The sequence below is a fragment of the Myotis daubentonii genome, chromosome 10 (genome assembly GCF_963259705.1).
Source record: "Myotis daubentonii chromosome 10, mMyoDau2.1, whole genome shotgun sequence".
NCBI lineage: Eukaryota > Metazoa > Chordata > Mammalia > Chiroptera > Vespertilionidae > Myotis > Myotis daubentonii.
The window spans coordinates 39,008,966-39,027,103 of NC_081849.1; the positions used below are offsets into that span (position 1 = coordinate 39,008,966).

At 37.2% G+C, this 18,138-nt stretch overlaps 1 protein-coding gene across 6 annotated transcripts in view; it reads right to left on the minus strand.

Moving 5' to 3' along the window:
* Positions 1 to 18,138, minus strand: part of SEMA3C (semaphorin 3C) — a 171,970-nt gene that overhangs the window by 27,673 nt on the left and 126,159 nt on the right. For all 6 annotated transcript variants that reach the window (XM_059712155.1, XM_059712151.1, XM_059712149.1 and 3 more), the window contains one exon: positions 937 to 1,025. In XM_059712155.1, the coding sequence (XP_059568138.1) occupies positions 937 to 1,025 (89 nt within the window). The remainder of the gene's footprint in view (positions 1 to 936; positions 1,026 to 18,138) is intronic.

An 18,138-nucleotide genomic window follows, 5' to 3' on the forward strand; every position in this document is an offset into this window, starting at 1 on the left:
TGGCATGCTACTTTTACTTAGTTATACGCTGACTCCGGTCTTTTGGTGTCCGTGGGCCAATGTTTCTTAGTTGTTTTAGTTGACAATAGTGTAGAATGCAGTAGAATTGATTCCACGTCCAAGTTTCATTTTGATCCTAACAGATCCTCTGTCTGTGCTTTTACCCATCTTTTCAAAGCAGATAAAAGGGACCACTGAACTATGATGACCTATGCCTTAAGGGGCGAAGGATGTGCAGGGCACCACAGATCTGCCCTCCAGGCTCACAGGTGCATAAAGAATCGGCACTCTGCCCTGACCAGGTAAGATCTTGCAGGACTCAACTTCTCTCTGTGTGCCTTTGTTGTTGTTGTCTTTCTTTGTTTAAAAGCCAAATTCAAGAACAGAAAGAATAATACAGTGAGATCTCAAGTTCAGAGAGAACATAAAATTTTGAGGGATAAAGAGACAACATTTGTTTTACTTAATTAGGGTGACATTTAAATTGAAAACAATAAAAAAGGAGACAACAAAGCAGTTTATCTTGAAATTCCTGGCTAAAAAATATGAGAAAGTTTATCTAACAACCAATAATGTGAAAGCATTTGGGTTTCAGTGGTTTGTGAAGCAAATGAGAAAAGCCCTTCCAAGGCAAACCTTCTAGACCTTGACCACGGAACTCATTTTTAAAAATAATGATGAACAAAATTCTTCAAGTTGTGATGATAGCCGAGGAACACTAATCCTTTTATGTTGAGATAGCTTGAAATGCATCAAAATACTTCAGAAAAATGTTTGTTCTATATTTCTCATGTTATCTGGTGTTCCTGCCCTCACAATTTATTACATTCTTTATTTGATCTTTCATAAGATGTTATTTCCCTCCGAAGTGTCTGTTAGATGAAAGAATTGTGTTCACCATGCATGTTCAGAGACTAACGGAAGAGATGCTCCAACCTTAAACACTTCCAACTCCTCCAGGATGAGCTCGCTGCTGGCAGAGCTGTTAGTCGGGAGGACCACCACCTTCTGCACGGTGCCTCGATCTAAGCCGGAGACAGAACAAGGAGATGTTACAAGTCCTGTTTTGAAAGGGTAAGAAAGGCACTTAGACATAAGATTACTGGCTTCGAATTTAAAATATTGTTCTTACATCACATAAACATTGCTTTAAGCATTAATTATGCCACTCTATGAATCAAATATGTTTTAGGTTGAAAAGAAACCAGTTGAGATTTAGCAATGTGGGATTAAAGCACATTTCTGAGTGATGATTTGATCAAATGACAATACATTTCTTCCAAAATATGTTTCTAATAAAATAATGAGTTAATCGTGATCATCGAGGCCTTATTCTTTAATGTATAAGCATGAACTTGTGAATTTTTAATTTGGAAAGGTAGATTACCACAGACACTGGAACACTTTGTAATTCTGTTGACAACTGTCCATGGGAAGAGTTAACTTGCACTGAGTTGTACAGGACTTTGCAACTAAGCATCACTTAGTGATGAAACCACAAATCACACATCTCATATCTCAAATTGTCCTTTTTTTCTACATAAAAGATCCTCTTCATGCTTACAGTTTCTATTTTATGAACTTAATTAAAAGACTCAAACTAATTCTTAATGAAAAATAAACTGTACTTTAAAAGGTTACCAACTAAAATATTAAAACCTACTAAAAATTTTAAAAAAGTTTATATACACAAGAACAATATTTGGAGATTTTTCCAGAACAATCCTTAAATCTTGTGAGGATACAAAGTATCTGATCTTAGAAGCACCTGATCTCACAAGTTTCAAACTACATCCCATAACTTAAAATTCATTTCTTCAGCCAAACTCAAAAATAAGCAACAATACCAAAGCTTTGCAGGCTCTAGGTATAATTTAAAAACTTTAAAAAATTTTAAATTGATTAGCTTCCTTGGAATGAGCCCTGGTAACAATCTGTACTATCCTCCTGGAAAGTAAGTAATGAAATTATATGTTGGAACTGAAAGAACACTTGAGGACGCCACATAGAAAGGTCACAATTGAAAAATTGATGAATGTGGTTGAGGTGCTTCCCAATTTCTATCCAGAGTTCATCACCAAGAATAGTGGAAACTTTGCAGAAATAAAACATGACAAAAAACCTAAAATGAAATCCTGGAAATGAAAACAGGGCAGGGTGTGTGTGCGTGTGCGCGTGTGTGCGCGTGTGCGCGTGTGTGCGTGTGTGCGTGTGTGTGTGTGTGTGTGTGTGTGTGTGATGGATGAGGGTGTAAAAACATCTTTGTTTCAGGTCCTGCTATCAGAAAGGTCATACTTTCTCATTTTTTAAGAAGTCACAACAGAGTTTACGGGTCCCCACTGCAGCTTGCAGGGATCACTGCCATTCCACATGACAGCAGTGGCCTCTTCCCCGAGGAGAGACTGGGCAGAAACTGTTTAACCATAATCCCAAACAAAACTACATGAAAGGAGATCTTGATTACAGGGGTTCCCAAAGATAAAACTATCAACCATAAAAATGATGAATAAGTATTCTCAAACGGGACAACTGGCTCTTAACTTATTATGAGAGAAAACTTTATATAGGTCATCATTTCTTCTGAGAGAAGCCACAGCAGACATACTTTATTCATGCCATTTGTAAAATATTACAAAAATAGCAGCTATACAAATGGTCTAAAGAAAGGCAATGTAAAACTTGCTTTTTACTTATTTGTAATCAAAACCAGAGCACCCCTTTTTATTGGTTGTCTTCCTATTTTAGTTTTGTTTGCTTGTTTATTTTGCTGCTAATGATGAGTTAATTTCTATTTCATTTTGATACTATTAAAGGAAAATACATATATTTTTTATCAAGTAAAACTGAATGTGAAGTTATGTGAAACTCTTGCGAAAATAAAAGTATATTTAAGTATTGGTAACAATACTGAAAGTGAAGCTTCAATAAAATCATAGAAATGCAAGATCTACATACAGAAACAAATATTTATTGGATGCCCATTATGTGAGTGGCTCAATGATAAAAATGTATCATTTAAATCTGCCTTTCAAGAAAAGAATATCCATTTTAATTCTTTTACTTTTCCATGTTTAGACATGTATTGGTACTTTAGGAGCTTGCATTTCTGCAGAGCCCTTTATTACACTGATTAAGTTTTAATCAGTGCATAACAAATGAATACGTTTGTTCCTATTATAATTACACATATCAAAAGTTCTTTATGCATAAATTAGAAGTCATTCTAATTTGTGGTTTTAAATATGAATGGAAGAGGTTTAAAAATCCCTGTATTATTGTTAATCATCACTATTAATAATGGTTAACCCAGGTTTATGGACATTCAACTTATATAGTTTAGGGTATTGTTCGGCAAACTGCTGCTCGCGAGCCACATGCGGCTCTTTGGCCCCCTGAGTGTGGTTCTTCCACAAAATACTGACTTCTGCGCATGGGCCACAAAGTTTCAATCGTACTGTACGTGCACGCCCACACATGGTATTTTGTGGAAGAGCCACACTCAAGGGGCCAAAGAGCCGCATGTGGCTTGCGAGCCGCAGTTTGCTGACCACTGGTTTAGGGGGACTTTCTTTAAGTAAAATAATACAAAAATACAAAAACAGAGTTGTTTGAGTCTTTCCCAATAGGTAAAAATGAGAAACTTTAAAACTATGATAAATCCACTGCTGATAATTAGCCTAATTTTCTAAAAAAAGATTCTATAACACTGGACATATTCTTTGTGATATATTCTTTAAATGATATATTTATATGATACATTCTTTAAATCAAAGAAGTTCTGGTTATCCAATATCTATAATATCTTATTACTACAATTTTATCATTCAAGATCACTCTTTAAAAAAAATGTTTTTATTGATTTTAGTGAGAGAAGAAGGGAGAGACTTCTCCATTGGCTGCCTCCTGCATGCCCCCCTACTGGGGACCAGGCCTGCTACCCTGGCATGTGCTCTGACCAGGAATTGAACTTACGACCTCTCAGTGCATGGGACGATGCTCAACCACCTGATCCACACTGGCCAGGGCAAGATCACTCTTTCAAGTGCCAGCAAAATGCTGGAATATTTATTTTTCAATTGAGTATAAGCAGACCTACCTCTTTGTTTTGTTTATTCATTGGACTTTCTTCTACCCTACCAAGATTATACTCATTCTGTTTTTCACATCCCTCCAAGTTTACCTTTCTACGCTCTATACTTTTTCTCTGTTCTAAGTACGATCACTCTCTTCAGGCATACCTTATTCAAATTAAAATCCAAATCACATTCCCTGTTTCTTTGGATACACTGTAGTTTGGCATTATTGCATTCAAAAGTGGTGCTCAGAATTATACAGGTTTTTTTTTTTTTTTTTTTTTTTTTTTACGATGATGCCAGATCTCAGTGAGACTGGAATATTGAAGATATAGCAATAGTTCTAGTAAGTCAGTCAACAACTTAGGTGACTACACAGACTCTCTAGGACTTGGTGCCTCAGAAACAAATATCCTAACTCTGGTGTACACCAGTTACAAGCCCCCACTCTGGATGCCTTTATATTTCTGCTCCTGTTACAAACTGCCCGATGCCCGCAAGCTCTAATTCAGATTCTCAAGAGATAGATTTAATTTGGTCCAACTTAATCATGACTAAAGCACATCATAGGCCAATACTTAGTAGACAGTTCAGTTATCAAATGCTTATGTAACATTTAAATCTGTTGTGGTGCTGGGAAAGAGTCATATATGGAATTACCCATGACTCCTCCCTAACGAGATGGTTTCTTTCAAAAAGCAGTCTTGGTAGACACCTATAGTTTTTTTTTTGAAAACAGACTCAAATCCTTTACTTCCTTATATAGGAAATACTTTTGACATATCCTTGGGACTGTATTATCCACTACTATGTAAATAAATAGATTTGGATTATCTTCCATCCATTTTCACTCATTGATTCAACATAATATTATTGAACACTTTCAGTGTGTCAGCCATTATATCAAGTATGTATGCAGAGATAAATAGGCATAGTGCTCAAGATTTCACAGTTTAGGATTTATGGTTTTTTGAGTATCAGGTGTGTTCCCATTAATATGTTAGTCACTAAAAAAGATGCATTTTAGAATGTTCATGAAACTCCCAATTCATTATGTCTATATAAAGCTGTCTCTGTGTCCTTTAGTTTGAAGATGATAATGTAGTCATCAAATGTCTTTCTTTTGGGGGTAGTAAGAATGGCATTCCTTGCATGTACTCACAACATGAATCATTTTTATTGCGCTGCAGAATTGGGATATTGTTTTTATTTCCTTGGGGAAAGCATCATACCTACAACAGAGTTACGGTGAAGCAGATTATGGTCCTTTTTTCCTTAAACCTCAGTTTGCTTGTGTGTACATGTAAATGATAATTATACCTTTTGTGATGGATGCCTGTTACTAAGGCCTACCTAGAATCACCTCCCCTTCCTTTGACATTAACATGCTGAGACATTTGGGACACCGCCCCCTTTTCATTTACGTCTGCATAGTTGAGGAATGGGGTAACACTCTCCAGCTCAGGGAGACACACAGGACTGGGGCGGGTCCTAAAGGGCATTCCTTTGCCTGTGATTCATGCAGGAGTGAGCACAGAACAAGTCAGGGCCCAGTGCTCCCTGAGAATTAGATAAGTGGAAACCTCTTTCTTTCCGAGTTCAGGGCTGTTAAAGACATAAATCTGAAGATGTTGGAGCCATCCTTGATGCCATATGCTGAGGATTTATGTTGTGAATATATTCAAGGAATGCCATTCTCACTACCCTCAGAAGGAAGACATTTAAAAACTACACTTTCATCTTCAAATTAAAGGATACAGAGATGGCTTTATGTAGACATAAGTAATTGGGAGTTTCACTGACATTCTAACATGCATATCGTCCAATGACTAACATTTTAATGGGAGCACACATAAATTCCTGATATCATTTTAGCACAGATTCAACTATGCCTGAGGCTGCCTCCTGCATTTCCCAGTGAACACACAAAAAGGAAAACACACACACATTTTTTTTTTTTAAAAAAAACTAGTTTGAGTAAGGTGTATGGGGTCACTTTCAGTTGAAATAATTCTAATTAATAAAAGCTACATGAATAATACATGGAAAGAGTTTAGCATGTCTGCAACATATTATGTCCTCCATAAGTGCAAGTTATTTTTTATTTGTAGTTCAGCCACTTACTAAACTTTTGACATTATTGGAGTCACCATTTTTTTAAATTCAACTTTCTCATCTATTCGGTATAGATAATAGACATACCTTGAATACATTCAAGCATTGTTACATAAATCAAGCAAGATGAATCTTATGTATTTTGAAGAATGTAAACCTACACACAAAGATAACACAATAGGCTCACCAACCCACATTAGTGATTTTAATTATCTTTTGTTTTGTTGAATTTTTAAAGAAATTCCCAAATGAGCTTCTTTTCTATTTTATATATTTCATGCCACCTAAGATTTTTCTTTCTAATGTAAGGAGCATAGTAATATTATCCTTAAACTTTTCCACTGTCTCCAGACAAGAGAACAGCTTGTATTTATAGCACAGCAAGTGCTGGCTGTCTCAAACAAGTGATCAAACATAGCTCATTACCCAGCGGGTCATTCCAATAGTCACTTGTATATCTAATCTGCTGAGTCTCATTTAAACTATAGTCCTTAGGGGGGTTTCCCTAGACACAATTATAATGAAAAGTTTCAAATATGAAAATCAAGGCTTATATGTGGTTAATAAAATTATAAAATATCCACTTAATCTGCAAACATTACAATAATAATAAAACCTAGAACTGGCATGGATATAAGGAAATAGATGTTTTAAAACACTTTGGGTGGAAATATAATCAGAAAAACCCTTCTGGTGGGCAATAAGGCAGCTGGCCATGATGGACTAACTAATGCCAGAATAGGCTCACTGCAGTTAACAACGATAAAACTGGACAAACTGTATGAGGTAATTCTTTCTAGGAAATGAATCACAGCACAAGATTAAAATAAGGGAAACTCATATGAAAATCTCTCTGATCACTCAACTATCTGCCTGGGAATAATTTCCCAACAGAGGTGTAGAAAGCTGGTGTGCAAGTAGTGCGTAGTGGTCCCACTGAGATGAGGAAAATTTTGGGCAGCAGAAACGAATGAGTTCTGTGGCACATAATATCAAAGAGAGGGAGCTGCCAAGAAAGTGGGTTCCAAAGTCCCTGTAGAAATCTGCTGTGAGTCTGTAGCAGATTCCTGGCCTATATATTTGCAGGATTGAAACCACTCAAGGCTTAACAGACTGCAGCTGCTATAGGGAGAAGGGAATAGACAAATTATAGGTTCAACAGTTCTGGGGAAGAGTGCTGGGGTCCAACCCCAGCAGGTCCAGGGGTCCCCAAAGGTGTGGACGGAGTCGGCGAAGAAGGGATGACACGGAGACAGCGTTCAGTTGATCAGCAGCCTAGCCAGGATCTCCAGCCAGGATCTCCAGCCAAGTTCTGGTCTGGATCTCCAGCGAAGTTCTGGTTAGGATCTCCAGCCAGGTTCTGTGTCCATGTTCTCTTGCTAGGTTCTCCAGGTTCTCCAGCCAGGTTCTGTAGCCATGTTCCCTCGCTAGGTTCTCCAGCCAGGTTCTGTCCAGGTTCTCCAGCCAGGTTCAGTCACCAGGTTCTAGTCAGTTTCTCTTGCCAATTTCTGTAGTCAGGTTCAGTCCAGGATCTTTTGCCATGTTCTCTCACTAGGTTCTGTCTCTAGGTTCTGAGGCCAGTTTCTGTCCAGGATCTTTTGCCATGTTCTGTCTCTAGGTTCTGTGTAGGTTCTGGTCTAGGTTCTGTGCCTCTTGGTTCTGTCTTCTAAGTTATGTCTCTTTCTGTCTTGTTACATCTGTATTTATACCAGTTGATTCAATCCTATCAATCTCTATTCCAAAGGTTAGGGCGTTTCTTATCTCCATTCCAGGGAGTAAAGATTATGTAGCTTAAGCATGATTGTTCGTAGTTAAAGTGATTAATTACCCGCCTGGCACTTAGTTGAGGGGTTTTATTCCCTCCCTAACTTCAGGGGAAAATCCCTACCTGGGGAAACAACCTTTCTCAGAGAGGAGACCTTGGTTAAAACACATAGTGCCAAGAAGGTGAGCAAACATTTTAAGAACAGTATGCCATATATGCCAGGTCCTTTGAAACAGCAAGGATGGACCGGCTCCCGGCAGAAGAGCAATTCTTGGTGAAGTTGGAGTACCCTACCACAGTAGAAAGACCTCATTAATACCTTGTTAAAACTTTTGGCATTAAGTTGACACAAGAAATGCTGAGCCTAGAAGAGTAAGTGCCACATTCTAGAGTAAGACTTATGTTAAGCCTATCCTAACAAAACCTGAAACTCCAAGATCTGATAAGACATACAAGGGAGAAAGTTTGGTCCTTAAACTAAAGTGCAAAAACTGAAATGCAATATTAACTCCATAGACTTAATAGTAGAGATCAAAAGAAGAAAGAGTCAATGAACTTGAAGTCAAAGAAATAGAAATTACCCAGTTGCAAGAACACAGAGAAAAAAGTTTAAAGAAAGTGAAAAGATTTTTGGGCATGTGACATTTTCAAATAGCCTAATATATGTGTAATTAGAGCTATGAAAGGAAAACAGGATATATTGAGGAAGAAAAAATATATGATAAAATAATGGTTGAAAACTTCCCCAATTTGATTAAAAAATGCTATGTTGAAGATGCAGGAATTCAGTGAGACCCAAGCTGAATATATATAAAAAGAACCATACCTAAGCACATTCTATTAAAACTTCTGAAAACAAAAAATGTAGGAAAAAAACAACTTTGAAAGCAGTCAGAGAAAAAAGACATGTCATGAGAACAAGAAATATAATTATTGCTGACTTTTTATTAGAAACAATGGAGGCCAGAAGAAAACGGAATGACCTTTTTTTAAATGCTGGGGGGGGGGGAAGGGAAGAGTTAATCCAGAATTCTATATCCAGGGGAAAAAAATTTTTTAAAAATTAATATGAAATAAAATATTTTTTAGACAAATAATTTTTAGGAAAATTTTTGGCAGCAGATCTGCATTTGAAGAAATGCTAAAGGATGTTTTTATTCTGAAAGTAAATAACACAAAATGGCAACTCGAGTTTATAGTAAGAGTAAAGAGAACCAGACATGACCCTCTTTCCCTCAGAGCTGTTTGATTGGTTTGCAGATGTTTGTCACTGCTGCAGCCAGTTGCAAACATAAGAAAAATTGACATAAGGACAAAGGTTTTTCCTACTCCCTGCTAAGGAGAACAGAGGCAAAAACTCAAAGAAAGGAGCTGGGGCCCCGGTCAAACCACATCTAAAACCACCCTATTATTGTGATTTTCAGTTAAATGAACTAATAAATCTTTAACAAAAAGTCATCAAATAATGACATTTCTGAGAATTTTAAGTGAAGGTACTAATAAAGTAAAACACCACCCACCCCCACCCAAAAAGAACCCAGCAGAGCTACTTGTGATATGTGACAAAGTGAAAGAAAGTCAGTATTTAAGTATAATCCTTCTATATGAAAAGGGAATTATACTCTATTTTAAATTCAAGAATATTATCTTTGATTTGCAATTCTAAATTTTAAAAGGTGTGTGTGTGTTTTTTAATTTTCTTTGGAGGTAAAATCTGTCCTGACTTGAACTTGCTTGACTAAAAAACCTGATCTGCATTTACTTGACACTATTTATGGTCTTTATTTATTTATTATTATTTTTTTAAAAAATATATTTTATTGATTTTCTACAGAGAGGAAGGGAGAGAGATAGAGAGTTAGAAACATCGATGAGAGAGACATCGATCAGCTGCCTCCTGCACATCTCCTACTGGGGATGTGCCCGCAACCCAAGTACATGCCCTTGACCGGAATCGAACCCGGGACCCTTCAGTCCGCAGGCTGACGCTCTATCCACTGAGCCAAACCGGTTCGGCTATGGTCTTTATTTATTATACGTGGTTTGAAGATTACTGTTCATTTCAGGGGGTGCGGCCCAAGGTTCTGAAGCCATTTTACCTAATATATATGCACATATTATCTTTTCACTTTCAAATACTTCTGAATCCCAAAAGACATTTAGTTTCAAATAAGAGAATATAAACAAGGATTGCTTTTCTTTACATTTTCTTTTTTCCCCACTTATTTTCCACACTAAAAACATAAGCATATTAAATGTAAACAATAAAAATAATAATTTAAGAAATATAATTAAGCAAAACTATAGCTAAAAATCATGTTGTAGTTAAAACTAACATGACCAAAAAAGAAAGTAAATACTCAAAGCAGATCTATTAAAGCTACTTTGCTAATTCAGGACACTGCCATTGAGCCTGCCTAACAGCAGTTGTATTAGAGGGGAGACAGCCAGTCAGTACTATTCCCCCACATGCTGAACACTGGGTGTGCATGTAACTGTGCCCTACGATGGCTTTCTTTCTGCAGTTAGCTCTCAGGAGTAGATGTCCACTCTTCATTAACAGCCGAGTCAATGGCAGTTCATACATCACTATTGAAAAAATATATAGCTACTCTACAATAGTGTCATCTATTTTCATTTTATCCATTCTGGTTTTTCACTTGCAAATGGTGTGCACTTGAGCAAACCTGCCTCCTGCAATACACTTTATTTCTCTATAAAATGTGGATATAGTTTTTGCCTTACATACCTGATAAGGCTGTTCAAGATCAAAGGAGAGCACAGATGTGAACCTTCCTTGTAAACTTTACAGACAGTATAATTAACTTTACTTCCACAGTCTGAAATTGTCCTTCCATATTCCCACTCTTGACCTCTGACAAATTATTTGCTATTCTTATATACCAGTTCTTTACTTTTATCTGTAATTTCCAAACAAATGAAATGCCTCCAGTACATTACCAGCAGATCCATCTATGATCTGTCATTACATTTTTTTCCTCTCAGTTTTTCTTACAATAGTGTACTCAAATTTAAGTAATAGTATAGAATAATTATGTACATATTATTTTTTGCCTGTTTTCTTCCACAAGAAAATGAACTATGTGAAAGAAGAGTGCTTATGTCTAGTGAAAAGAATAGCATGAGGATTCCTAATCAAAATTAAAAAATATTTATGAATGCATATACACACACACAATACATATATATCTACTGTATAGGTACATGTGCATATGTACCTACTAAATGCTTACTAATTTCTAGGCAGTACACTCAGGGTTTTACATAGATCATCTCTTTTAATCTTTAAAATAAGGCCATAAAGTAGTATAATTAAGGGAACTAGTGTTAAAGATCTTACATCATTTGCTCAAGGTCATAGAACTATTAAGTGATAGAGGACAAGATTTAGACCTAGGTCCGTTGAATGTCAAACCATGTTCCCTAATTCTTACCCTAGAATATATCCAAGAATAACCTATTATAAATATTGTAATAAGTTATTCTGTATTTAACAAGGTTTGGGAGAAATCCCAACCCAAATCATAATTGGTCTTTATGAGGATAATCTCTGGAAATTTTAATTGGCTGTCTCACTGCCATATGCTTAACTTTATAGGTAAGCACACACATGCTTGTAACTATTACTGCTGTAGAAAGTTTTAAATTTACACATTTAATAGGTAGATTGAAAAGTAGACATGTAGGGCAAAGTTGAAACAAAAATCTTAAGGCCCATTACTAAAATGGCAATTATACAAGGAGTGACTAAATTTTAAGTTTTGATTGAGTTGAGGCTTACAAAAAAATCAGAAAACAGCAAAATGTGCCAATTAAAAAATTTGACCTAATTATTTATTCAACTGTCCTCATGAAATACATCTGCTATATCTAATGTATCAAAATGGGTTTAATAAGTTTACAATATAATGTCTGTTTATTATGGTTCCATAAACTAATTTTGTCTGTGAGGTTTAAGAAAAACATATAATTTAATATCAGACTAAGTGATATTCTATTAATATATTTAATTATGGTTATTTCCTGGTGATACAGATAAAGAATACTCAAATAGTATCTCAGAAATCACTAAAATTAATTGTTTTATAATTTAGTAAATTACTAAAATGTATCTTTTACTTACATTTTGAAAACAAAAAAATGGACTTACTTTAAATAATGCAGGTATATGTCCTATGTAAGGTTTTACTGATGCAATACAGGAGGCAACAATTAAATTTCCGAAGATGCAAAATTGAAGTTAATGCTTTCTATTTAACCCTTTATCATTTGGGGAAGAATTATTGAGTTAATAAATTTTATGCTCACAAACTAACTGTTTTCCTGCACCATTTTTTAATGAGATAGGCTGTCTTGCATTTGTTTACAAAATTTAAACGACATACGGAAACTGGCCTGGAACATCCTCCTAAGTTGCTGGGCGCTCAGGCAGAGAGAGAGGGGCACCCCCTCCTCACCTGCTTCATTGGGCACCTCCCAACCCACCACTGACTTGCCCATGTGAACCCCTTCCTACTGCCTCCTGTTCACCTCTCATTCTTTCCCCTGGCGTGGCTATTCTCCTCTCAAACGTTGCTGGTCAGTTAGAATACAGGATAATGAGGCAAGCCGCACAGTACAGGGACATTCAGACAAAACTATCACATCTGACAATCTCACCGCTGCTCCTGTCCTGCCAGCCACTCTTTTCTCGAGTTCTCCATGATACTATTTCCTCTTATTCTCCTATTACTTTCATGATCACTCTTTCTCCATCTTCTTCTTGGTAAGTACGTTTTATTTTCCTACCCCTTAAGTGAGCTCCCCAGAGTAAAATTCTTATCTGCATAGTCTCCTAGAGTGACCTCAAAGAATTGTCATGGATTCAGCTAACACCTCCATTGCCAGTGACTCCCCTATCTACACCTCCAGGACAGCCCTCTCTACTAAAGTGTTATCCATAATAACACCCTCTTGGAATTATCCATATCGATGGTCTAACAAATTTTTAACTCCATGTGAGACAGACCTGGTCTTGAATTTAATTACTGTTCCTAATAGCTTCTCAACCTAAGAAATCCATTCAACCTCTCAAAACCTTAATTTACACAACTGCGAAAGGTTGTCAATAATTCTATCTTATTGGGTTGCTGTGAGGTTTTAGTGAGATAATGTCTCTTAGGTAGTAAGTTCAGGCTCCGATGAATGACAGGATAGGTGTGCCATTCAAAAGGGAATTCATTACTCTCCACATCTGCTTGCTGATGATAGTTTCCTTGGTCAGGAAGTACTTCTTTCCAGGTGTTTGCCATGCCATTAATCTACAAAACTCTTAAGACACTTTTTTACCCTCCCATCTTTCCCAAAGAAATGTGTTATCATCTGATCCTCTTCTCTTCTTAAATATCTCTTGAACCTGATAATCTCTCTCAACCTCTCACTTTTAATCCCTGTTTTAATAAAGGCTCTCATCATTTTTCCCCCAATATACAAAAACTCTTTTAACTGGCCTTTTTTTCTCTGTTCATAATGTATCCTCTTACTATTACCAAAGTGACCTATCTAAAATACATATTGGCAAAAGGGACCCAAGATGGCTGCCGAGGGGACGGCAGGCGGCAAGATAGTGTGTGAGTGAGAGAAAGGAGAGTGCGTGGATGAGCGGGAGAATCTGTATTTGTGAGTGAGGGACAGCTATATTCCACAGGCCTGTTGGGACCGGCAGACCAGGCTCCCTTGGCTGGGCAGCCTCTACTACTGCTGAAATCTCTCCCAGAGTGGCCGGCTCTGCCACAGAGACCACACCATCTTGAAGGGGAGAGGAGCTGTGATCAGAGGCTCAGCCTTACCTTCACCTGGGGAGACCCTGGATACCTCCTGGGACCCTACAACCACAATTCCTGGGGACCAGCTGCCTCAGCTGTGAACCCGAGAACACCAAGACTCCAGCCTCCCCAGGCGCAGGCACCTAAGAAGTTTGTCCAGGGGGAGACAAAGTGGTGCCAAATACGCGGACAGGTCCTGTGCCTTCTCACAGAGCAGAGAGAAGGAACAGCTGAATCGAATAACATTCCCCCCCAAATCGGCGAATTAAACACAGCTGGTGAGGCAATCCCTGGATGGAAAGGTCAGAGGTCGCCTAGTGAGAGCTCTGCCTCCTCAGATTCCTCTGGGTGTTTGTTGTTTGCATTTTGGATTAGTTGTCTGTTGTTTGCATTCATCTCTGGGTGTTTGTTGTTTACATTTTTTGGATTAGTTGTTGGGTTTTTGGAGTTTTCTCCCCACATCCATATATTTTTCCCCCTTCTTTTTTTCTTTTCTTTTTTTTCTCTTTTACATGTTTTCCTTTTCTCTATATCATTTTTGCACTCTTTTCTCTCCCCTAATTATCTTTTCTCTGGTGGTCACCTTTATTTGGGGTATTGGTATCGTGAATACATTTGTGTTTGGTGCCCTGTGCATTGTGTTGTGTCGTGTTGTATTTTGTGCCCTTACGTTAACACAGGAGAGAAACAAAATCACATACTTGTATTAATCGATGCAGAAAAAGCATCTGACAAAATCCAACACCCTTTCTTGATAAAAACTCTCAGGAAAGTGGGAATAGAGGGATCATACCTTAACATGATAAAAGCCTTATTTGACAAACCTATAGCCAACATAATACTCAATGGGAAAATACTAAACTCATTTCCCCTAAGAATGGAACAAGACAGGGATGCCCGCTTTCACCACTCCTGTCCAATATAGTACTGGAAGTGCTAGCCATAGTGATAAGACAAGAAAAAATAAAAGACATCAAAATCTGTGTCCTTATTCACAGATGACATGATACTATACATAGAAAACTCCAAAGATTCCATCAAAAAACTACTAGATCTAATAAGTGAATTCGGCAATGTAGCAGGATACAAAATTAACACCCAGAAATCTATGGTTATTTTATACACCAATAATGAACTCACAGAAAGAGAAACGAAAAAAACAATCCCATTTACCATTGCACCAAAAAAATTAAGATACATAGGAATAAACTTAACTAAGGAGGTAAAAGACCAGTACTCGTAAAACTACAGGACATTGAAAAAAGAGACAGAGGAAGACATAAACAAATGAAAGAACATACCACCATGTTCATGGATTGGTAGACTCAACATCGTTAAAATGTCCATACTATCCAAAGCAATCTACAGATTCAATGCAATCCCCATTAAAATACCAACGGCATGTATCAAAGATCTAGAATAAACTCTCCACAAATTCATCTGGAATAAAAAAAGACCCCAAATAGCCACAGCAATCCTGAGAAAGAGGAACAAAGTTGGAGGGATCACAATACCAGATATCAAGCTATATTATCAAGCTACAGTTCTCAAAACTGCCTGGTACTGGCACAAGAATAGACATATAGACCAATGAAATAGAACAGAGAACCCAGAAATTGACCCAAGCCATTATGCTTAATTAATATTTGACAAAGGAGGCAAGAGTATACAATGGAGTCAAGACTGTCTCTTCAATAAATGGTGCTGGGAAATTTGGTCAGATACATGCAAAAAAAATGAAACTAGATCACCAACTTACACCATACACAAAAACAAACTCAAAATGGCTAAAGGACTTGAATGTAAGATGGGAAACCATAAAAATCCTACAAGACTCCATAGGCAGCAAAATCTCAGACATATGTCGTAACAGTATCTTTACCGATACAGCTTCTAGGGCAATAGAGACTAAGGAGAAAATAAACAAATGGGACTACATCAAAATAAAAAACTTCTGCACAGCAAAAGAAACTATCAACAAAATAACAAGAAAGCCCACTGCATGGGAGAACATGTTTGCCAATGATATTTCAGATAAGAGTTTAATCTCCAAAATTTACAGAGAACTCATACAAATTAACAAAAGGAAGATAAATGATCCAATCAAAAAATGGGCAAAAGATCTAAATAGACACTTTTCAAAAGAGGACATACAGAAGGCTGAGAGACATATGAAAACATGCTCAAAGTCACTAATCATCCGAGAGATGCAAATCAAAACAACAATGAGATTCCATGTACACCTATCAGAATTGGTATCATAAATCAACAAAGGACAAGTGGTGAGGATGCAGAGAAAAAGGAACCCTCATGAAGTGCTGGTGGGAATGCAGACTGGTACAGCTACTATGGAGAACAGTATGGAGTTTCCTCAAAAAGTTAAAAACGGAACTCCGATTTGACCCAGTAATCCCACTTCCAGGAATATATCCCAAGAAACCAGAAACACCAATCAGAAAGGATATATGCACCCCTATGTTCATAGCAGCACAATTTACAGTAGCTAAGATTTGGAAACAGCCCAAGTGCCCGTCAGCAGATGAATGGATTAAAAAACTGTGGTACATCTACACAATGGAATACTATGCTGTTATAAAAAAGGAACTTTTACCATTTGCAACAGCATGGATGGAACTGGAGAGCATTATGCAAAGCAAAATAAGCCAGTTGGAGAAAGATAAATATCACATGACCTCACTCATATGTGGGATATAATGATCAACATAATCTGATGAACAATAATAGATCCAGAGACAAATGGCAGGGGATGGGGGTGGTTAGAGAGCAACCAAAGGACTTGTATGCATGCGTATTAGCATAACCAATGGACACAGACACTGGGGTGGTGGGGGCTTGCCTGGGGTGGGAATGGCTGGTGGGGGGTCAATTGGGGAAAAAGGAGACATATGTAAAACTTTAGACAATAAAAAAATAAAAACTAACTAAATAAAATAAAATGCATATGGGCAGGTGCTGACCAACTATACTACGATGACTCCTAATGAGTCATACCTTGTATAACTTCTCCCCTTGAGCCAAGCTACAGTATCTGACTTGCTACTAATAAACAGAATAATGCAAAGGTAATGATGGTATGTCAGTCCAATAATTATGCTACATTACATGCGAGCTGTTTTAGCAGATTGAAGAGAGAGACTCTGTCGGCAATGAAGAAGCAAACAACCATGTTTTGAATGACCAATGAAGGGATCCATGTGGGAGGGAACTGCGGGTGGTGTCTAGGAGCTAAGGGCCTCGTTTCTGCATCAGTGAGCAACTGAATTTTCCCCCAAACCATCGGAGTTTGGAAGAGGATCTTGAACTCCAGAAAGGAATGCAGGCTGGCCTACAGTTTCATGGCAGCCTTGTGAGACTCTGAGCAGAGAGGACAGCTATGCATTCGTGTACAGAAACTGAGATAATATGTGTGTTTAGTTTTAAGGCCCTAATTTTGCGGTGATTTATTACGTAGCAACAGAGAACTATTGCACATGTGTATCCTTTCCTGGGTGCTCCAGATCCTTATGTTATAGAGCTGAACAAACTACTCTCTGTGAGGACCTAACAATGCTTTCCTCATATTGGCTTTTGGCTAGTTATCTTACTCTTTCAAGTCTGTGCTCAACTATAACCTTGTCAATGAGGCAAACCCTGAGCACATATTTCCCTTCACCAGCTCTGATGTTTTTAAATAGCATTTATGATGTTCAAGTGTTTATATAATTTGCTTATTTACTATGGTCGTTTTCTCTTCCAGTAGAATGCAGATCTTAGTCTGGTTCATTGATGTATCCTACGCACCTGTCAGAGTGCCTGTCACATAATAATTGTTGGGTAATATTTACTGACCTGAACTGAATTGCTTATTCCACATGAGCTCCTTAAAAGAATGTGCTGCTGATATTATTCTTTACATATCATAAGCCTTGGCATGTAATAGGCTCAATAAAATTCTAATGAGTGAATAAATAGCATCTCTGTGATATATTACTATGTTATTCTGTACTGGTTGACAAACAGCTATAGAGCATGACATATTATATTTTCGCATTAATCAGTAAGGGCTTTGCCAGAATTTTAAAACCAGAATTTATTAATCTCTATTTTAGAAATTTTTAAAGAGAAGCATCTAAATTGTTTCATTCTAGTCTTTCAATTAAGCTAGAATTCAAAGCCTAGTTGTATTAGTTTTCTATTGCAGCTAAAACAAATTACCACCATTTTTGTGTCTTAAAACAACATAACTTTTTTATTTAGAGTTCTGTAGATTTGAAGTCTAACATGGGTCTCAATGAGCTAAAATCAAGGTGTAGGGAAGAATGCATTCATTTCTGGATATTCTAAGGAGAATCCACTTCCT